The following is a 23,036-nucleotide window of genomic DNA, read 5'->3' as shown; positions in this document are numbered from 1 at the left end:
GGTGTTGCAATCTACTGCAAAGATAGCCTGCAGAGTTCTGTATTACTATCTAAGTCTGTACCCAAACAATTTGAGCTTCTACTTCTAAAAATTCACCTTTCCAGAAACAAGTCTCTCACTGTTACCACTTGTATTAGACCTCCCTCTGCCCTCAGCTGTGCCCTCGATACTATATGTGAACTGATTGCCCCCCATCTATCTTCTGAGCTCGTGCTACTAGGTGACCTAAACTGGGACATGCTTAACACCCCGGCCATCCTACAAACTAAGATTGATGCCCTCAATCTCACACAAATGATCAATGAACCTACCAGGTACAACCCCAAATCAGTAAACACGGGCACCCTCATAGATGTTATCCTAACTAATTCGCCCTCCAAATACACCTCTGCTGTTTTCAATCAAGATCTCAGCGATCACTGCCTCATTGCCTGCATCCTTAATGGGTCTGCGACCAAACGACCACTCCTCATCACTGTGAAACATATGCAGCTTTTCAGGGAAGTTAGGAACAAATATACACAGGCAGTTAGAAAAGCTAAGGCAAGCTTTTTCAAACAAAAATTTGCATACTGTAGTACTAACTCAAAAAAGTTCTGGGACACTGTAAAGTCCATGGAGAATAAGAGCACCTCCTCCCAGCTACACACTGCTCTGAGGCTAGGAAACATTGTCACCACTGATAAATCCACTATAATTGAGAATTTCAATAAGCATTTCTCTACGGCTGGCCATGCTTTCCACATGGCTATCCCTACCCCGGTCAACTGCCCGGCACCCTCCACAGCAACCCACCAAATCCCCCACCATTTCTCCTTTACCCAAATCCAGATAGCCGATGTTCTGAAAGAGCTGCAAAATCTGGACCCCTACAAATCAGCCGGGCTAGACAATCTGGACCCTCTCTTTCTAAAATTATCTGCAGAAATTGTTGCAACCCCTATTACTAGCCTGTTCAACCTCTCTTTCGTATCGTCTGAGATTCCCAAAGATTGGAAAGCTGCCGCGGTCATCCCCCTCTTCAAAGGGGGTGACACTCTAGACCCAAACTGCTACAGACCTATATCTATCCTACCCTGTCTTTCTAAGGTCTTCGAAAGCCAAGTGAACAAACAGATTACTGACCATTTCGAATCCCACCATACCGTCTCCGCTATGCAATCTGGTTTCCGAGCTGGTCATGGGTGCACCTCAGCCACGCTCAAGGTTCTAAATGTCATCATAACCGCCATCGATAAGAGACATTACTGTGCAGCCGTATTCATCGAACTGGCCAAGGCTTTCGACTCTGTCAATCACAACATTCTTATTGGCAGACTCGACAGCCTTGGTTTCTCAAATGATTGCCTCGCCTGGTTTACCAACTGCTTCTCTGATAGAGTTCAGTGTGTCAAATCGGAGGGCCTGTTGTCTGGACCTCTGACAGTCTCTATGGGTGTGCCACAGGGTTCAATTCTCGGGCCAACTCTCTTTTCTGTATACATCAATGAGGTTGCTCTTGCTGCTGGTGATTCTCTAATCCACCTCTACGCAGACGACACCATTCTGTATACTTCTGTCCCTTCTTTGGACACTGTGTTAACTAACCTCCAGACGAGCTTCAATGCCATACAACTCTCCTTCAGTGGCCTCCAACTGCTCTTAAACGCAAGTAAAACTAAATGCATGCTTTTCAATCGATCGCTGCCCGCACATGCTCGCCCGTCCACCGTCACTACTCGTAACTACAAATACCTGGGTGTCTGGTTATTCTGTAAACTCTCCTTCCAGACTCACATTAAGCATCTCCCATCCAAAATTAAATCTAGAATTGGCTTCCTATATCGCATCCTTCACTCATGCTGCCAAACATACCCTCGTAAAACTGACCATCCTACCGATCCTCGACTTCGGTGATGTCATCTGTAAAATCGCCTTTACTCTACTCAACAAACTGGATGCAGTCGATCACAGTGCAATCCGTTTTGTCACCAAAGCCCCATACACTACCCACCATTGCGACCTGTACGCTCTCGTTGGTTGGCCCTCGCTTCATACTCGCCGCCAAACCCACTGGCTACAGGTTATCTACAAGTCTCTGCTAGGTCCAGTGTTTAATTGCTATATTGTAATTACTTCGCCACCATGGCCTATTTATTTCCGTAACTTACCTCATTTGCACTCAATGTATATAGACTTTTTGTTTTCTTTTGTTCTACTGTATTATTGACTGTATGTTTTGTTTATTCCATGTGTAACTCTGTGTTGTTGTATGTGTCGAATTGCTACGCTTTATCTTGGCCAGGTCGCAGTTGCAAATGAGAACTTGTTCTCAACTAGCCTACCTGGTTAAATAAAGGTGGGAAAAAAATGTATTACATAAAGATGGCAAGATGCAGCAGTTTAAATGAGTACAGTATATACATATACATAATGAGATGAGTAATGTAGGTTATGTAAACATTATATTAAGTGGCATTGTTTAAGGTGGCTAGTGATACATTTTTACATCAATTTCCATTATTAAAGTGTCTGGAGTTGAGTCAGTATGTTGGCAGCAGCCACTCAATGTTAGTGGTGGCTGTTTAACAGTCTGATGGCCTTGAGATATAAGCTGTTTTTCAGTCTCTCGGTCCCTGCTTTGATGCACCTGTACTGACCTCGCCTTCTGGATGATAGCGGGGTGAACAGGCAGTGGCTCGGGTGGTTGTTGTCCTTGATGATCTTTATGGCCTTCCTGTGACATCGGGTGGTGTAGTTGTCCTGGAGGGCAGGTAGTTTGCCCCCGGTGATGCGTTGTGCAGACCTCACTACCGTCTGGAGAGCCTTACGGTTGTGGGCGGAGCAGTTGCCGTACCAGGCGGTGATACAGTCCGACAGGATGATCTGTAGAAGTTTGTGAGTGCTTTTGGTGACAAGCCGAATTTCTTCAGCCTCCTGAGGTTGAAGAGGCGCTGCTGTGCCTTCTTCACAACGCTGTCTGTGTGGGTGGACCAATTCAGTTTGTCCGTGATGTGTACGTGATGACAAAGCTAGGATTACACCAGTATTCACCGACGCTTCTTTGAAGATACATTCGTCTTTACACAAATAGCACCATGTGTTTCTTCCCATGTGTGAACTTCTTGATGTAACTGTGTGACTCACTAAGGCATATGGCTGAGAGGCTAACTTTCTCACAGTGTGCGGTAGATAAGACTGCTCTCTGGAGGTTAAATGGGTTTCCGGTTGATAAAGCCCTCTAGATTAGCCTATAGACAGGAGAGCTAGAAGACACGCATTACACTCTCTTTCTCTGGCACTCTGCCTCAATTCTTTCCTCTTAGTGTTTTTGCCAAATCCAAACTATTTATCATACACAAATGCTGTCTTGTTAAGGAGAAAGATGCTCTGTTAAAATGGACCCAGAGGGTGATTGATCATAGCTCCTCTCAGCTGAGCTTTCCAATGATCAATATGAGGCAGAAATCATATTATATGATACTCTCATCAGGCATGATGATATAGAAACACCATTTGCAATTGACAGCTGGGTTTCCATTAGAATCAACTAAATAGATTTTTCTGCGTGTTCCACAACCTTACTGCCAAGCTTGTTTGGAAGTAGTGGATGCCATACACAGTTAAGGAGATTTGACAGGGAGACATAATGTCAACTTCAGTTCTGCAATTAATGGAGTTTCCAGTGGGAAACCAGTGCCTTTCCTAGTGTATACCAGCCCTGTATGAAATCACAGCTGTAGGTCAGCTTTATAGAACTCTTCTATGTGTAGCTGTGAGACTGTGGGACAGGGTGACAGACTGTGTGCAGAACAGGCCAGGGTTGCTTTCGCTCACACTCTGTACCCTGACTCAGCTTTAGGTAGTCTCCTCTGTGGTTAGCATGACACACATACACAGAATGGCCATTTCAGCATGTCCTGTGTTCCTACTGCCGGGAAAGCAGTGAATTACTCAACCCTATTACTGTCCCGTTGGGGTTTGTGTGTGAAGAGAGAAAACAACAACCAACTCAGACCGGACGCAAGGCTTTTCTCAGTAATTTAATGGACCGCTATGGCTTTTCCCTCTGCAGTCTTCAAGGGAATATGGGGGTGTATAATAGCCTGCAGTACTGTACCGAAGAACAAGCTTGTTGAGACAGCTTTATTGTGTTACATCTATGTTGATAGAGAGGTACTCCTTCAGAGGAGGCTGAAAAACATGAAACCAATTGCAATGTTTTCCTTGGACGACAGTGTAGGTTAGAATATGAACTGTGCCGATACCGAATATAGTAAAGCTGTTGAAACTATTCCCAGACCTGCTCACAAAAGGCCTACACAGGCTACTGTAATACACAACCATTGTTTATTTTTCATAACCAATCCATCTCTCTCTGCAGAGCAAGCATCAGCAGGGATCCCTTCTATGACATGCTAGCCACCAGGAAGCGGAGGATAGCCAATAAGAAGTGAGGAGAACCTGACCACACCCACCCTATCATCAGTGACACCAGCATGGACCTCCATCGGTCCAGGAGAGGGGGGGGGGGGGGGGGGGGGCTCACACACTCGGCCCAGGAGAGGGGGGGGGGGGGGGGGGGGGGGGGCTCACACACTCGGCCCAGGGACAGGAGACATGGTCACAGAAGACAAGGGGATCCAGATTTAGTGGGGATTCGACTTCGGATGCAACACGTCTACACTTCATCAGTATGGATAAAGGACAAGTCGGGAAGGGCACTTGACATTTTGGTTATCAGTTTCTTTTCAGATGCATGTGTGAATGTACTGTATTGTGAAAAGGACAATGGTCTGAGCAGTATGTATGAGGCTGTGTGGGGCCTCCCCAATGTCCCCATACAGACAGCGCTTTCCCCAACCATCGAAGCAGGCTCGAAGAAACATGGACATCTTGGCTAGCTCAACATTGTCCTCTAGTGGGTGAATTGAGTATGCCCTCAATGTCAGAAGAACCTCAAACTTTTAGGAATCAACGGGTCAGATTTTCACCTGCAAAACAACTGATACAAGTAGTGTACAATAAGAATTTGTTTTCTTTTCTCTTTTGTTTCATAATGCCATACCCAGTTGTTGCCAGTTCATATTAGATATCACTATGGTCTATGTAAGATCAAATGTGAATTCCTGCAGAGCTATAATATACTGTATTAATAATACATATTGTCAAGTTTGTGTGACAGTTATTCAAAGCTAGTTTATGTATTGATTCAAAGTCCACTGCTGTACATTTGTTTTTCATATTTATTTTCTCTAATTACAAAAGTGTATTCCCCTTGCCATTATATGTACTGTATATAGTTTGTTTCTGTAGCATGTGAAAGGTTATGGCTAGCCTACACCCGTTTGTTCACATTTCAAAGTTGAGCAATGAGCATTACAGATTACATACTGCAGTAGAAGAAACCCTCAACTCCAACTCCTCACAGAGCAAACGAAGAAAAACTCCTCATATTTCTAAAAGAAACAGATAAATGTAGCAGCCAAGCCAGCTGGTTTTTACATTGGAAGGTGTCAAGGTGAAAACGAATGGCTCTATTCACTCTGTATCGTAGAAGTCAGCGTTACAGCGTGATTGCCAATACATTTCAATGTTCCCGCGTTAGCAGAGACTGCATTCACGGTAAACGCTGCATATGTCAGCTCAATTGGAAATGACCTCAATTTCTAGAGCGCCAAGTGTAACACTTCAGCGAAAAAGTTTGAATAGATCAGGTTTGGATCTAAAAATCTCCCCGTTGTGAGACAGATGGAACTTTACAAAAGTTGTGTAAAAGCTCAAGAGAATCTCAAAATGTTACAGCAGCCTTAATGTGATGAGAATTTTGAGTAAAAAGACCAGATCTTCTCCTGTGTAACTGACCAGTCTGATACATACCCAGCCATCTATTCTTTATGTTATAGCTTCCACACGGTCTATTGTATGTGGACATTAGTACACAGGTCCTGTTTTGAACTCCCACACTATCATTGTGTAACCTGGAAACAATATGAAAAATTACCTAACCACTGTTAGCCCTAAATCCAAAGTGTTTCAGTCTATCCAAGCAACCAATTAAAATCACTCATATGCACACTTTTTTAAAACCAAAAGTCAGACAAATTACTCCTTCCAATAAAATGGCAGAAACTTTCCACCATCTGTGTGTACATCCCCAATCAATCAACAGCATTCACTCAAAAAATAATAATGACATTAAATGTATTAAGGCGTTTTATATACCTTGTACAATGTATAAATTTGACATGCTATTGTAGAACTAGAAATGTATTAACAACCATTTACATGTTTGTCTTTTTTTTTTTTTTAGGTAGAAAACAAAGCCATCCAAACAGACCAAAAGCAGATCATCATACCATTCTACTGACTTATGTCCATAGAACACAGTCTAAATTACGTTGTGGGAATTCTAAAACAAAAAAAGAAATTCTACATTGGTATTCCTGATACAGGACCGTTTTAATGTATAAAAAAATAACTGATAGTACAGTTCAAAATTAAATTCACAGTATTCTTTTGGACGCTACAAAAAAAAAAAAACTGGTCCACAGCCATAAGATAACATGATTATTATTATGATTTTTAAATCCTTGAATGAGTTAAGGATAGAAATGATATCTCAGTGAAAGCGAGTGAAGAGAGGGATGCAGAGGGAGGGAATCTTCTCCAGTGACGTGTTGAGAGAAACAATTGTAGGCTTAAGAGAATTTTAAAAAGTAATTGAAAGCAACAAAGAGCTGGCAATGTCCTTATGTCTATCAGAGTAGATGTGGTGGTAAGTGCACACGTAGTCACCACCGCCAGATCATTCTCTTCCACACGGTCCTCACTCCTCCATAACGTTTCCCTCCATTTTCTTTTTTACCAACAACTCCAGCTATACAGATATGTGGATAATGGTGACAAACTTGCAGCCAACTGAAGTCATATCAAACAGGTCATCTCCTAGGCAACAACAATAGTCGTTCGATTATTTAACCAAGTGGTCAGTTCTCTGAGGAGGAAAAAGTCTCATTTTAACAAATCCTGAGTCTTCCACTAAGCAGCAGTTGAGATGGTTAAGCTCCAGGCTTCTTTTTTGTTTACAACGTGTATATATTAATTATTTTTCATAAATGTCCATTGAGTGACAAGTGTCTACCGAATTAATTAGAAAAAAAAAAACCTTTAAAAAAAAGAATCTGGTAGAATCTTTAAAACATTTGTGTGGTAAAAATACAGTATATTCCCAGTAATTTAGCACCACGTTCAAATATTCGGGATGACATTCCTGTTGCATTTCACTTTTCCATAAAGGTTGATTTTTACAGTATTCCAAGTCTGCAATGGGAGAGAGATGTGTTACGTTTGCATTCAGACCCATTACAGTATCTAGACAATCAAGAAGATAAGTTGAAACTGGCTACTGTTTCCACACATAAGCACACAGTCAAGCATAGAGATTCTCTGAGTAAGACCGACGTAAAAGTAAGACACTTACATTGTTCTGTTTCTCTGGTCAAACAGAAAATCTAATGTCATTCATTGTACAGTCCATTGGTAGAACATCCGTGGGAGTTTCCATTGGGTCGACTGAAGCCATTACCTACAAGAGAAAAACATTACGGTCAAGATTATTGAACAAACTGAAAAATACTAGTGGACCTGATATATCGAAACCATTGTATGGTTTCTAAAATCAGCTTGTTTCTTACCTGTGTGCCCGTTGAGGTGGTGGTGCGATGCGTTGCGAGAGAAGAAGCGGTCTTTGTTGTCATCGGAGCGATGGTGTTTCTCGGGGTAGCTATTGTCAGAGCCATCATCGTCCTGGTAACGTCGCTTCCTGCTCGCCCTCTCCTCGTCACTGCTGCTCGCCCTGCGACTCTCCTGGGGGGCGTTGGGGTCACGGTGCCCCTCGGAACTCTGGGTAGAGCGGGACTTCTCGTCCTCCATGTTAGTGTCGTGCCTCCTCTTCTTCTTCTTCTTCTTGTGTTTGGAGGACTTGCTGCCATCGGCAGCCCTGTCAGAGGAATCCACATCAGAGGTCCTTGAAGAAAGAACACGCAGGTCAGCGTTAAAGTAACTGAATGAATTTCTCTGGCACCTTGTCTATTATTGTGGAGGTAATAAAATACACTTAGAAAAAGAATACGACTGCCTTACCCATTCTCTCGACGCCTAGCTTTGTCCTTGGACTTCTTCTTCTTGCTCTTCTTGTGTTTCTTGGCCCGACGCTCCTCAACGCTGTCCTCTCTCAGAGGATCGGGTCTTTCCTCCAGAGCTGGTCTGGCTGGGGAGAGGTCTGGGCTAGTGGGGGGCTGACTGGGTTTGGTGTTGGAGCTTAGTGGGGTGGGCAGGGGGCCCTCCTCCTGTGAAGGGTAGTAACCCCTCTTACCATCACCCCTGTCCTTACGTTCACCCCTCTCCCCCCTCAACCTGGAGCGTCCGTGAGGCTCCTCTCTATGGGGGAGGCTGTGCTCCCTCCTGTCCCTCTCCCTGTTCTCTCTGGGTCTGTGGTAGCGGTCTCTGTCCCTGGGGTAGTAGGCGTTCCTCTCCCAGCGACGCTCTGACTCCCAGTGTCTGTCCCGGCTGGCCGAGCGATCACGGTACGACCGGTGGTGTTCTCGGTCTCGGTGGTGTTCTCGATCTCTGTGGTCCCGCCGGTGTCGATAGCGGTCTGAGTCACGGTCCCAGTTGCGTTCACGGCTCATGTCACGGTGGTACCCATTCCTTTCTCCGTCTTTATCCCGGTCAGAAGAGTACAGCCGGTCTCCATCCTTATCGCGGTCCGAAGAATATAGTCGGTCTCTCCCCTTATCCCGATCAGAAGAATACATCCGGTCTCTTCCCTCTCTGGAGCTGGGCTTGCCGTCCAGCCGTCCATCCAGCCCTGCTGCTGGGCTGTTCTCAGTCTCCCTAACGTCCTCACCAGATCTGCTGTGTGGTGCTCCGAGGCCTTTTGTGGTCCCCAGGCCTGGTCCAGAGAGGGGCTGGGAGAAGGCTGGAGAGACTAGGGTTCTGAGGGAGTGGGGGGTGGGCTGGAGGGGTAAGGCCCCAGGGTTGGAGGTGGAGCTGGATTCCCTCATGGTGTCAGTAGGTGGCTTAGCGCCAACATCGGCCAATGAGGATGGCGGGTTAGCAGTGGTTGATGGTGGGTGGTGAGGGAGGGGGTCAGAGTGAGTTTTAGTCCTTTTCTCTGGGCTTGGGGGGAGGTGGCTATCGCTGTCGGCACTGTGGAGGCTCTGAGACGGGCTGTCCTGGCTGGAGATGGCACTATACACCTCTTTGCTGTAGAAAAATACATCAATAGCATTCATGAATTACTGTACATCAAAATGATCATGAGAGAATCTGATAAAACAAAATAGGTAAAACAATCTAATGCTGCGTGCACACGGGTTATTGCTGTATGGTACATCTCACGTAGTCTTCACAATCCATGCACCGCATCACAACAAAAAGTATCATGCTACACATTAGGAACTTTTTGTGTGGTTTACTTCTGGTATTGCACGGCAAACCAACGCATGTGGCACACTGCACGCAGTGCCACGCACCACAACCTAGTCCGGCAGAGGAGTCGCAGCGGTGCGGCTTAAATAAATGGACTTCTGCCGGAACACAGTTTGATGCAACCGGTGTACACGAGGCGATACACTCACCTTGGGCCACTGTGGTGAGACTCCGCCCCATTAGAACTGCTGGGACCCAACCCAGGAGACAGTACATGACCGTTGACCTGCACAACAACACACACACACACACACACAGATAATACACAGCTGCTTGTGTGTGTGATGATTCTGCAAATGTAATGTGATGTGTGGATTCAAGTAAAGTATTTAAATATGTGTGCGTGTCTCGACTGAGGTACCTTCTCCGGGTGTTTGATGCCATTAACTTTGTGGTGTCCATTCTGATGTCCGATCTGGCTGAGTTTGGAGGAGCCGTTTGTCCCAGACCCGTTATGGTGCATGGTGGCCTGGCCGTTACTGATGCCGTTGGGCTTGAGGGCCAGCACTCTGGGGACGGGCCCTCCCTTCCTCCCGTTAACGTGAGGCTTAGTTGTGCCGTTCTCCAGACCGCTGCCTCCCTCCTGGTCAGACTCCTCCGACGACTCCTGGCCATACGGCACCAGGAATGAGGCTCCATGACCATTTCCGTTAACGGAGGGTGTACCGTTTATGCAAGGAGCCCGGGGCGCGGACATGTCTGAGGTAGTCTGTGACGAAGAACAGGAGGACGGCTGGGCGTAAGAGGATGATGAGGAGGGGCGGATCTGTTTGCCCTGACCGATGAAGAATGAGAGCTTCTGACGCTTGGCAGTGTCAGGGATACCTGTAGGACAGCTTAGAGAATGAGAGGAAGAGGAAGAAGAGGAGAGCAGGCCGTAGCTAGTCTTGCCCATGCTGCTGCTCCCACTGCTGGGCTTAGAGCCAGAGGGGAAGTCCCTTAGGGAGCCGTTCCCATTGATGTGAAAGGTGTTCTGGGGGAAAAAAGACAGTTATTACACATTGCTTTTGAACAGAAGATTGTGCAGAGGCTAGTGTGTGTTGAGGCTGTACCTTGGCCATGTGTGGGGGCAGCTGTGGTCCTATGAAGCAAGTGTTGGTGTGTCGTGGCCCAATGTTGACCCGGGGTGTGAGGATGGGGCGGGGGGACGACTGTCCAGGAGGCTGACTCATGTGGTTGTAGTCCCCTCCGTTCTTCAGATCAGGTGACCTGGTGGCAAGAACAGGCAGCACCCATCACAGATGAGAAACTCAACCACTGAAAGGGAAATCCTGCACAGGACTATTGCATCGTCAAGCAGACTTCATTTTAGAAACACACGTAATGCTTCAACGCTCAGATATATTTTTCATCATTCAAACAAAAGGTGAATGGGAGCTAGCTACTCACCTGATATAGAAGAGGACGTACGCCTGCTGGTTGAGGACTGATCTGATGTCACTGAGTGATACAGAGGAGTCATTCATCTGGTGCCACTGGCCGTTGCTAGCCTGAGAGAAAGTGGGGGGGAGAAGGAGAGAAATTATAGACATGCATCCCACAAACATACAGTACGTCACATGGACACCATAGTAACCATAACCCCCTGTAGAAGACATATGTAATCAAATACATCAGGCTTACATAGAAGTGGTAAAAGGCTTATTCGCCTGGAGGTTGTAAGCAGTCTCTCTCATTGATTGATTGGAGTGTGTTTAAGAGCAGTCTTAACAGTGGTTTTGCGTCTATGTCGGCGCTTACCTTGACGTAGCAGTAGTAGTGTCCAGCGTGGCAGCTGAAGCCAGAGTGCACCAGGACAGCGTAGAGCACATAGACCTGGGGCTCCCCGTGGGACTGAGACATGAAGGGACGCAGGTCCAGGCACTCAGGATACCTCACGTCCTAGGGGAGAGAGAGAGAGAGAAAGGCCATGTGAGATGATATCTCCCCAATTAAAGATTTCAGTAAAAATGTGACCGGTAAAACAGTTCTTAAAGTGGTCCATGTTAATGTTTCTGTTACTAATAACGTACTCTGAACTTACTTTAGCGATCTTGCCCCCGTTGTAGTTGGCGAAGCGCTTCAGTGAGATGGTGAGCACATTGGAGCTGCGGTGGATGGTGAATCTCTTAGAGGCTGGAACCATCTTCTTACACCTGCACACACAGTTGGAATGGTTATAAAAACCAACGAAACTAAAAACACAGTTCACAAGGTTGCAATAACACTGGTTTAGGCAGCACTATGCTGAGACTAACAATAAATGAATACAGATATACTCACTTAGTGCATTTGTAGGCATTCTCTCCATCTAGCTGCTCAGGCTTAACAAACTGCTCCAGTGCTTTGGTGATACTGGGAGCAGTCTGAAAGGTAACACGGGTGACACGTGTCAATGATGTATTCTTAGAAAGAGGTTTGACAGGTTTCCTCACTGTATACCATGAAAAAGGTACTTCACTGTTACCTTGATTTCCAAAGCGACATCCAAATAAGGGTCAAACGTGTCAGAGACTGCTTTGCAGTTTAAACATTTTACTGTAAAAAGACAGCATAGACAATTATTAGATAATATCGTACCTATTAACAACTATGACAGTCATCTAATCATAATTGCCTCTTCAAAAAGTTCTAATGGTCCAGCAGCACACACAGAGAAAGTATATCAATCCAATGTATTTTATAAAGTTTCTTTACAGATACCTGGTCTAATACCGCAAAGAGCAAGCAATGCTTGTATCTGCATCATATATATCACATACACAAAGTACCAGTCAAAAGTTTGGACACAACTACTCATTCAAGGGTTTTTCTTTATTTTTACTATTTCCTACATTGTAGAATAATAATGAAGACATCAAAACTATGAAATAACACATATGGAATCATGTAGTATATATATCTTTTATCAAGATAGCACTAATAAGCCTACCTCTGGACCTTAGATACCCTCCAAAGACTTGATGGATGAAACTGGTTGCCTGTGTTTGCCTGTCCAATCTGTTGAAAAAGGAAACGTCAAACCATTAAAGATGCTAATCAGCGACTCCCAATAGCTTCAAGGGAAATTGCTGGCTATGTGTACACACAGGATCATTTAAATCAAGATAGCCTTAATTTAATTTCTCATTGGGACACAATGTCCTAGCCCTTTGAGGAGGAAGACAGCAGAAGAAATAGAGCAAAAGTAATTCCAGAGAGTAGAGGCAACCTGATGGAGGGCAGAATACCCACTCTACATAGGAAGAAGGCTTCCTAAAGTCAGTTAAGGGTCCCTAGTGTATAGGAGATGGTCACTGAAACATTATTTATTAATCATGTCTCACTCTGTGCTGTAAGTGAAATGTGAATGTGGGTCAGATGAGATGTGAGTTTCAGTGTAACACCTACTTGCTTCCGGGCAGGCAGGACTTTTGCATAGCATCCACTGTGTACCGCAGGAACTCATGGGCGTCCTCTTGGCTACCAAAACGGAAATGCTTTGCAATCCCTGCACAGGTGTGACAGAGGTATTGACAGGTGAAGAAGCGACATAATAAATTAGAGACTTTGACACTGTCAGTTTTCCCTCCAAAAATTACAGAATCAGCTCTTTATTTTCGGGAGGAAAACTAATTTTGCTGACTAGGTTTCCCAGAATTCTACACCTGTGATGCAGTCTCAACTCTCCTTCCATCTTTGTATGGAAAACAATTTTGCTGACAGGTTGGTTAGCTGTAATGGCTTTCAACACGTTTGCACAAAGACTAATTCCTATCCACATTGTGCAAAAGTCTTTCCTCCTCTGATTCCAAAGTAAATACTACTCACGTTTGAGCTCATTGAGGACTCCGATGGGCTTGATGACATTCCCAGAGTTGGCAAAGACCTGGGTGATGTGATTCTGCATGGTGCACATCATACAGAATCCAGGCTCGTGACCTGAACATCAACACAGAGGCGGTCAATCGGGTAAATAGGCATTAAAGGTCTAATGCAGCCAGTTTGATCTCAATATCAAATAATTTCAGGGGAAAATTTAATTTAATGGGGGAGGGGGGAGTATCTTACTGTGTTTTCAATTAAAATGGCAAAAAAAAAAAATGTTTTAGCAAAAAGCGATTTCTCAAGCAAGAATTTTGCTAGGTCTGTCTGGGAGTGGTCTTAGTGCGTAGGGGAAACTGAAAACTAGCTGTTATTGGCAGAGCGGTTTAGAACTCTTTCTTATTGGTCTATTAACTAATTTACCACCTGGTTATGTCACTAGGCAGGTCAAAACTACATCACACCAAAACAGGCTGAAATTTCAGGCAGTCTTTTCAAACAGAGCATTATCATAATTTCACAGTATTATTCCAAGTGCATAGTGTGGAAATGTATATAAAACACAGGAAAAAATTGACTGCACTGGGCCTTTAAGCAAAGAATCAACATACACTTTGATCAATTTGAAGCCGCTCTTCTTTGTCTAAATATTACTTTTGTTTCCCTTTCTAACCTTCTCCTGCTTTGCATTATGAAAATGAAATATAAACAAAAGAGCCCATGGTTCTATTATCTACATACACGTTTTAGAGTGCTCCCGGGACAGCATGTAGTTACTGAGGGGAGCAGTGTAGGTGAGACACTGCAGAGCAGAGTTGAGGAAGCAGGTATTGCCCAGGTTCTGGAGACCTGATCCGATGCGGTTGACCTGGTTCCACTTCAGGCTGAGCCGCTCGGCCGGGAACAGCACCTTCTGGGGCAAGGCGATGCCGTCCCCACTGGTCAGCACCACTGCGGAGGGGAAAGGGAAATCAACGGTAAAATACATAAGTAAAATACATATTACAAATGTCTTCCAGATTGCACAACTGTGTAAAAGCAGCCTCAAATCACAGATGTGTTATTTTCTTGTTGCAATAATGAAATACAGCGTTGCCTGGTAGATAAATCAGTGGGAATACAATTTTTTTTACTGCTTCCAACTTGAAGGCACTTTCAAATTGACAATCAATTTCTTTGAATTGAAAGCTAGGCATATTTGATGGGTGGGTGGGGACAGCAGAAAGATGCTGTGTTTCTTGTTTAGTGACATAACATGTGGCGCCACAGGATCTATTGTTCAGGGTACATCAGGCTATTTACACCCCTCAAAACCGCAATATGGTTACATAACTGGGCCAGTATAATAGAAACATGCAGGAGAACCGGTTAAGGCAGTCACTTATGAGAAGATATCTGGGAAACCACTACTCAACTCAGCACTCCCTGTTTAGAATATAGTCTTGAAAGATTTCCTTCATTACAATCGGGCATGAATAAAAAATTTCAAGACTATTTTCCAATGAATTAAGGTCCTTTCCTTCTGTAATTTTATGCATTTGGAGCCCTGCAACCAAAGATACAGGGCAATACCACAGTAATGGAATTACGCTTTGACTCAAGTTTTTTCACTTTAAAATGTATGCCAAAACACAAACATTGATTTGAAAGTTTAACAAATTTACAGCTATGAATATAACTACTGTTCACCATGCCCCAGGACTACCTGACATGATGACTCCTTGCTGTCCCCAGTCTACCTGGCCATGCTGCTGCTCCAGTTTCAACTTCCACCTGACTGTGCTGCTGCTCTAGTTTCAACTGTTCTGCCTTATTATTATTCGACCATGCTGGTCATTTATGAACATTGAACATCTTGACCATGTTCTGTTATAATCTCCACCCGGCACAGCCAGAAGAGGACTGGCCACCCCACATAGCCTGGTTCCTCTCTAGGTTTCTTCCTAGGTATTGGCCTTTCTAGGGAGTTTTTCCTAGCCACCGTGCTTCTCCACCTGCATTGCTTGCTGTTTGGGGTTTTAGGCTGGGTTTCTGTACAGCACTTTGAGATATCAGCTGATGTACGAAGGGCTATATAAATAAATTTGATTTGATTTGATTCACTGAAGGAGGGAACGAGGTATAACATAGTATGGAGAGTCAACGGCCAATCACATTCACCCGAAAAAAAAGAAGAAACCACATTCAACGAGCCAATGAATGCCAAGCACGCCCTTGGAAGCCCTGCCGTCCTGGCTATAATACTAGGACTTGCAATCAGTTCCGCTCCTATGCCTGACGGCATACGGCCAACATATGTTATACCTCGGTCCCTCCTTCAGGGAACAGTAGTTATTTTCACAACTGTATATTCCCTTTCAGTCGGTCAGTATTTCAGTATAACATACTATGGGGACTTAGAATCACGCCCCAAGCCTGCTCAGAGGGTACCAAAAACTAGGAAGCCCTCAGCAGCCCAAGCACACACAAGTTCCACAGGCACCAAAAAGGGTTTACAGAAGACACCCTTTTCCCCTAATACTTATCTGAGAAGCCTGAACTGTCAGAGAGCCTCATGAGGCCTGAACTGTCGAGTCTCATATAGGTAACCAAAACCTGCTGTAACTTGGCTATGGATACTGACCATAGCCACTGACCAGCTGCCACTGCAGCCCAAGTCCATAGACCAAAAAAGGTTCCAAGAACAATACTTACTGTGCAAGCCTGAAAATGTCAGAACGCGTACAAGTAACCTCAAGTACAAAACAGAACACCTGTCGTGACTTTGTAAAAGAGCACACGCGCACTGCATAGCATTGACTATAGTCAATGAACCAAGCCGAGGCTAAAACCTTTTACTCGCGCGCTGCCAAGGCTCAAACCCACAGGAAACTGTGGTAACCTTGCTAATGCGCGCTTTACGCGCTGCTGCACCCCAAGGCAGCCCAAGTTCCAAACCCACAGGGAATTGTGGTAACTCAGATAAATGCACAACCTGTGCGCTGCTTAACACCACTCCCAGACCCAGCCATAGGACTATGAGCCACACTGGGAACAGTTACATCCACGCAATAAAACCTCAAAACAGAACACCAACTCGCTGCAGCACAGATATCACCAATCATCATGCCCCTGAACAATGCACAAGCAGCCGCCACACCACTGGTGGAGTGAGCACGCACACTGCTAGGCAACCCTTGCCCTTCGCTGTAAAGACACTGCACAGAAAGCGACCTACCCCGAGCTGGATTAGTGAAACAGGCAAAAAGCTGGTCACATCCAAGTGTACAAAACATTAAGGACACCTGTACTTTCCATGACAGACTGACCAGGTGAAGGCTATGATCCCTTATTGATGTCGCTTGTTAAACCAATTTCGTGGTGTCCAATTATTGTAGTAGCTACTATCTTGTCTCATCGCTACAACTCCCGTACGGGCTCGGGAGAGACGAAGGTTGAAAGTCATGCGTCCTCCGATACACAACCCAACCTAGGCGCACTGCTTCTTAACACAGCGCACATCCAACCCGGAAGCCAGCCGCACCAATGTGTTGGAGAAAACACTGTGCACTTGGCAACCTTGGTTAGCGCGCACTGCGCCCAGCCCGCCACAGGAGTCACTGGTGCGCGATGAGACAAGGACATCCCTACTGACCAAGCCCTCCCTAACCCGGACGACGCTAGGCCAATTGTGCGTCGCCCCACGGACCTCCCGGTCGCGGCCGGTTACGACAGAGCCTCTGATGGCACAGCTGGCGCTGCAGTACAGCGCCCTTAACCACTGCACCACCCGGGAGGCTAGATGCTCTTATCCAGCGCGACTCACAGGCGCAATTAGGGTTGAGTGCCTTGCTCAAGGGTACATCGACATATTTTTCACCTAGTTGGCTCGGAGTCGAACCAGCGACCTGGCCCAACACTCTTCACCGCTAGGCTTCCACTTCAAATCAGTGCAGATAAAGGGGAGGAGACAGGTTAACCTCACTAGGGTAGGGGGCAGCATTCGGAATTTTGGATGAAAAGTGTGTCCATATTAACCTGCCTCAGGCCCAGAAGATAGGATATACATATACTTAGTAGATTTGGATAGAAAACACTCTTAAGTCTCCAAAACTGTTAAAATAATGTCGGTGAGTATAACAGAACTGATATGGCAGGCGAAAACCCGAGGAATATACAACCAGGAAGTACTATTATTTTGAAAGGTTGTTTTTCTATTGAAAGCCTATCCACCATACAAAGACTTAGGTCCCAGTTCACAAGCTCTATGTCTTCTTCTACATGTGGCCAGTGGAAATTTCCAGACATCAGCCATGCGCCTGATCGGGAACGCGCCTTTCTTGTTTCTCTTTTTCTATTGACGAAGCTTTTGTCTGATTTAAATAATATTTATTATTTATGACAAAAACAACTGGAAGGTTGGCATGTTTCTAACCTTTATTGTACTTTTTGTCTGGACTTAGTGCACATGCTTTGAGCATTCGGATTACTGGACAAAAACACACAAACAAAAAAGGAGGCTTTTTGTCATAAAGAGGGACATTATCGAACATGTATTGTCTAACATGGAGACCTGGGAGTACCACCAGGTGAAGATCAAAGGTAAGTGATTACGTTTAATGCTATTTCTGACTTTTGTGACACTCTCCTTGGCTGGAAAATGGCTGTATGGGTTTCCGTTGGCTAGGTGCTGACCTAACATAATCACAAAGTGTGATTTCGCAGTAAAGCCTTTTTGAAATCTGACACAACGGTTGCATTAAGGAGAAGTTTATCTTTATTCGTATGTTTAACACTTGTATCGTTTAGCATTGTTTATGATGAGTATTACATAACGCGCCAATGTAAACTGAGATTTTTGGATATCAATATGAACTTTATAAAAAAACAAACATGTATTGGGTAACATGAAGTCCTATGAGTGCCATCTGATGAAGATCAAAGGTTAGTGATTCATTTAATCGCTATTTCTGACTTGTGAACCCTCTCCTTGGCTGGAAAATGGCTGTATGGTTTTCTGTGACTTGGTGCTGACCTAACATAATCGCAAGGTGTGCTTTCACAGTAAAGCCTTTTTGAAATCGGACACTGTGGTTGGATTTACAAGAAGTTTATCTTCAAAATTGTGTATAATACTTCTATGTTTGAGGAATTTTAATTATTGGATTTTTGTTTTGAATTCGGCGCCCTGCAATTTCACTGGCTGTTGTCGAGGTGGTACTCTTATACCAGATAGGTTTAAAAATCATTTTTAAGCCTTGAGACAACGATTGTGTATGTGTGCCATTCAGAGGGTAATTAGGAAGGACAAAATGTTTTAGTGCCTTTGAAAGGGATATGGTAGTACATGCCAGGTGCACCGGTTTGTGTCAAGAACTTCAACGCTGCTGGGTTTTTCATGCTCAACAGTTTTCCCGTGTGTATCAAGAATGGTCCACCACCCAAAGGAAACCAAGCCAACTTGACAACTGTGGGATATATTGGAGTCAAGATGGGCCAGCATCCCTATGGATCGCATTCGACACTGTGTAGAATCCATGCCCCAATGAATAGAAGATGTTCTGAGGGTAAAAGGGGGGGATGCAACTCAGGTCGACAGATTATGATTTTTCAATGCCGATACCGATTACTGGAGGACCAGTAATATACCGATTAATCGGCCGATTTTAAAAAACTATTTGTAATAATGACAATTACAACAATACTGAATAAACACTTATTTTACCTTCGTATAAAACATCAATAAAATCAATTTAGCCTCAAATAAATAAACATGTTCAATTTGGTTTAAATAATGCAAAAACAAAGTGTTGGAGAAGAAAGTAAAAGTGCAATATGTGCTATGTAAGAAAGCTGAAGTTCCTTGCTCAGAACATGAGAAAATATGAAAGCTGGTGGTTCCTTTTAACATGAGTCTTCAATATTCCCAGGTAAGAAGTTTTAAGTTGTAGTTATTATAGGATTATAGGACTATTTCCCTCTACCATTTGTATTTCATTAACCTTTGACTATTGGATGTTCTTATAGGCACTTTAGTATTGCCAGTGTAACAGTATAGCTTCCGTCCCTCTCCTCGCTCCTCCCTGGGTTCAAACCAGGAACACAACGACAAAAGCCACCCTCAAAGCAGTGTTACCCATGCAGAGCAAGGGAAACAACCACCCCAAGACTCAGAGCAAGTGACGTTTGAAACACTATTAGCACGCGCTAACTAGCCAGCCATTTAACTTCGGTTACACCAGCCTCATCTCGGGAGTTGATAGGCTTGAAGTCATAAACAGCGCAATGCTTGACGCACAACGAAGAACTGCTGGCAAAAAGCACGAAAGTGCTGTTTGAATGAATGCTTACGCACCTGCTTCTGCCTACCACCGCGCAGTCAGATACAAGTATCTAAGTATGCTCAGTCAGATTATACGCAACGCAGGACACGCTAGATAATATCTAGTAATATCATCAACCATGTGTAGTTAACTAGTGATTATGATCGATTGTTTTTATAAGATAAGTTTAATGCTACCTAGCAACTTACCTTGGCTTACTGCATTCGCGTAACAGGCAGTCTCCTTGTGGAGTGCAAAGGTCATTATTGCGTTGGACTAGTTAACTAAGGTTGCAAGATTGGATCCCCCGAGCTGACAAGGTGAAAATCTGTCGTTCTGCCCCTGAACGAGGCAGTTAATCCACCGTTCCTAGGCCGTCATTGAAAATAAGAATGTGTTCTTAACTGACGTGCCTAGTTAAAAATATATATTTTTAAAGAGGCAAAATCGGTGTCCAAAAATACAGATTTCCGATTGTTATGAAAACCTGAAAATCGGCCCTAATTAATCGGCCACTCCGATTAATCGGTCGACCTCTAAACTCAATATTAGGAAGGTATTCCTAATGTTTTGTACATGTGCATAAAGCGCGCACTGGATACAGGCCATGTAACCTCTGCAAACACTAAAACAGCTTTCCCAGTTTGACAACAGATGCCACTCCGGCGGGAGACATCAATAGGCGGATATCCCAGCCAATCACAAAACTGGTGGGTAAGTGATACTGTGAAACACTAGCATTCCACCATTAGTGCCATATATATATATATATATATATATATATATATTATGGACATTTTCTGAAATTACAATGCAACAATAAATAAAAAAATCTCATGTGTAGCACCTTTAAAGATGTAATTCTGTTTCCAAAAACCCACAAGGCAATATTTCTTAAACTTACAGAAGGTAAACAATTTCAATTATTAAATACAATTGTTGACATTAGTTTATGTCAACATTGTGTTTTGATGGATTTATGATAGAAAACATCTACCAGAAAAACTAAGACCCCTTTTCCATCTGTTTATCCAGAAACCAAAGCCTTTACTTATGCCTAATTTTTAAGGTGGAAAATGGTTGAAAGATGCAGAAATAAAAATAAATATAGACTTGGTCTTCAATTTGATATGCTGCTATGAACTTCACATTGGTGCTCATGCGTCCTTTGATGGAAACGCCCCATCCCTATCTGTTAGCGTCAAAAGACTTCAGAATTGAGCACATCAACCCTCCTCACCTTGCTCCTTGGGCCTGTCTGCGGTGATGGCAGCACTGCTGCTGTAGACAGTGGCTCCAGGGGTTGGGCCCATGCAGCCCCCGGTCTTCACCCTGGGGGTGTCGGAGGATGAGGGACCCCCCGCCCCCCAGCTGGAGCACCCACCGTCCATCCCGTTCCCGTCTCCGCCGGGGAAGGTCAGCGATCCGGAGCGCTTGCACCCGACTGACTCGTGGTCAGATTTCTCTGAAGATCTGTCAACTATGGTCATTGTTCATTGCTGTTAGACAAAAACAAATAAATACAGAGGAAGTTAGATAATGCTGTTTCTTTAGATACTACAGCTAACCTATGCTTAGTTGGGAGAACTGTGAACGGAGTTGTCCGTGACAAAAATTGGTCTTGAAGACTAGCTCTGTGGCTAGAGGATGAAAGACTTTTACAGAAACAGCCCCTAAACCACCCAAAAGCATCCTATTTCAAACTCACATTATTTCCTGACAATCTAATGGTTCAGTACTACCATCCTACTTGAAGATGCAGATTGTGCCGAATTCACTGCACTATACGGAATGTTGTCGTATTCTAAGAACCTGCACAGCAACAGCGGATTGTCTGTAATATCATCATGTCACAATGTGACTAACAGGTTTCCAGTGCCTAAATAAATCAACTGATATTGTTAGATATGCCGGGTAGGATTTCAGTGCGTAGGTAGCACCAATCACACAGAGCATCTAACAGGATTGACCCACTAAATTACCAGCAGGTGGTCTGTCTGGTGGTGTAAATGGGTCATAAGTCATGTAGACAACACCACGGCCGTGGGTTATAAAAGCAAAAGTAGCCTCTGAGGGAAAAGGAGGAGTTCTGCAGACAGTGGAGTAGCCCCAAAGGCATGCTCTGCTTATGGTTTGCATTGAATTTACATGCGACACAGAGCTCCCTTTAAAGTCAGATTTAGTGATACGTTTACTGACTGCAAGTTTGTTGTAATATTTTATTACAACAAAGTTAACTGCATTTGCTCCAGGGACTATGGCAAAATCCCAAATGGACTCCTATGCTCCAGTGGAGATCTGAGAAGATTTGACAAGTGCAAACAATATTGAAATAGCTCCACCTTGTCCTGAGAGGTTAGGTGGAAGTTTCATCATATTGCAACTAATTAGAACATTTACAACTACCACAAGTGTATAGGGTGTAGGGACTTGGGGTCAGCGTTTGAGTTGCATCTGGGACACACTGGTATAGCTAGTAGATACATTGACACACAAAACTTTACTAAAATTACACAAAATGATATCACTACACTACCAGTCAGTAGTAGTGATTGATTATGTTATTAGCTAGCTAAAACTGAAGTCAAATGAACAACATTGTAGATAGTAGTAATGACATACAGGAACAATCACCAAAATGAAACCAGAGACTGAAGAGGAAGCTAGGCATCCCACTCCCTTATTTTTTCTGGTTAGTCAATGAACTAACCAGACCCGGCTGCTATCGCAATGGCACAATACATCTTTGGTATTGGTGCCTATGGGAGAGCCACCCCATAAGCAGACCAGAACTGTTATAATTTTTTTCAATTGTAAACAGCCTGAGTAAGACAATTTATCCACCATCTTTCCCTGAAATAAGAAGGGTCCTTGCCATCTGAGATCCTTAGGTGACGTCAGCTGGATGTCCTCATTGACATGGAAATGTAAAAATGTTACGGTAAGGGTTATGGTAAGACATTCAGACACTAACTACCTTTATTGCCTATTGACGATAGCAAAACACACCCGGTCAGAAGATACTAAGAGCCCCAATGCTTACTCTCAACATGCAGCGCGTCGCTTGCGGTATGGTTTTGGAAGCATAAAAAGGAACACATCTTTCATATCTGCAAGAAATCGTAAAAAGGATAAATCACTATACACCTTGATATGGTTCCCACACTGCCATGTTACAGCGCTTGTTTTAATGAAAACAGAAGGAAGACAGTCGATTGCCTGAGCTAATTAGATATGTCTCCGAACATATCTGTGTAAACGGAGACAATTTGCCTCTAAACAGAACATGTAATTGCCAAGGCAGCAGCTACTCTTCCTGGGGTGCAAACACATTAAGGCACAAAAAAACCCTACAAATTAAACAAAATAATATATCATTACAACACAAAATGTATAATACCACCATAAAACAATTTTAAAATGTGTGCGTGTGTCTCTTCAGTGTGCGTTGTTCCATAAGGTGTAGTTTTATGTTGT

The 23,036-nt window shown here is 44.1% G+C and overlaps 2 protein-coding genes across 2 annotated transcripts in view; one reads left to right on the top strand and one right to left on the bottom strand.

Moving 5' to 3' along the window:
* LOC109870063 (cytohesin-3-like) overlaps positions 1-4,507 on the top strand; it is a 33,544-nt gene extending 29,037 nt beyond the window's left edge. Inside the window, exon 13 of the mRNA XM_031804495.1 lies at positions 4,364-4,507. Within this exon, the coding sequence (XP_031660355.1) occupies positions 4,364-4,436 (73 nt within the window). The 3' untranslated portion in view covers positions 4,437-4,507. The remainder of the gene's footprint in view (positions 1-4,363) is intronic.
* A 1,558-nt stretch (positions 4,508-6,065) lies between these two features.
* LOC109870062 (ubiquitin carboxyl-terminal hydrolase 42) overlaps positions 6,066-23,036 on the bottom strand; it is a 35,495-nt gene continuing 18,524 nt past the window's right edge. The window contains exons 2-18 of the mRNA XM_020460383.2: positions 20,800-21,058; positions 13,999-14,208; positions 13,264-13,374; positions 12,844-12,943; positions 12,386-12,453; positions 11,921-11,991; positions 11,737-11,819; positions 11,498-11,609; positions 11,215-11,355; positions 10,864-10,964; positions 10,527-10,683; positions 9,836-10,447; positions 9,624-9,700; positions 8,125-9,249; positions 7,677-8,008; positions 7,463-7,567; positions 6,066-7,302 (exon numbers count right to left, since the gene is read on the bottom strand). Coding sequence (XP_020315972.1) covers positions 7,500-7,567; positions 7,677-8,008; positions 8,125-9,249; positions 9,624-9,700; positions 9,836-10,447; positions 10,527-10,683; positions 10,864-10,964; positions 11,215-11,355; positions 11,498-11,609; positions 11,737-11,819; positions 11,921-11,991; positions 12,386-12,453; positions 12,844-12,943; positions 13,264-13,374; positions 13,999-14,208; positions 20,800-21,049 — 3,618 coding nt within the window. The 5' untranslated portion in view covers positions 21,050-21,058 and the 3' untranslated portion in view covers positions 6,066-7,302; positions 7,463-7,499. The remainder of the gene's footprint in view (positions 7,303-7,462; positions 7,568-7,676; positions 8,009-8,124; positions 9,250-9,623; positions 9,701-9,835; positions 10,448-10,526; positions 10,684-10,863; positions 10,965-11,214; positions 11,356-11,497; positions 11,610-11,736; positions 11,820-11,920; positions 11,992-12,385; positions 12,454-12,843; positions 12,944-13,263; positions 13,375-13,998; positions 14,209-20,799; positions 21,059-23,036) is intronic.

This window comes from Oncorhynchus kisutch, linkage group LG25, assembly GCF_002021735.2.
Source record: "Oncorhynchus kisutch isolate 150728-3 linkage group LG25, Okis_V2, whole genome shotgun sequence".
Lineage (NCBI taxonomy): Eukaryota > Metazoa > Chordata > Actinopteri > Salmoniformes > Salmonidae > Oncorhynchus > Oncorhynchus kisutch.
This window is presented reverse-complemented; position numbering and strand designations above follow the sequence as displayed.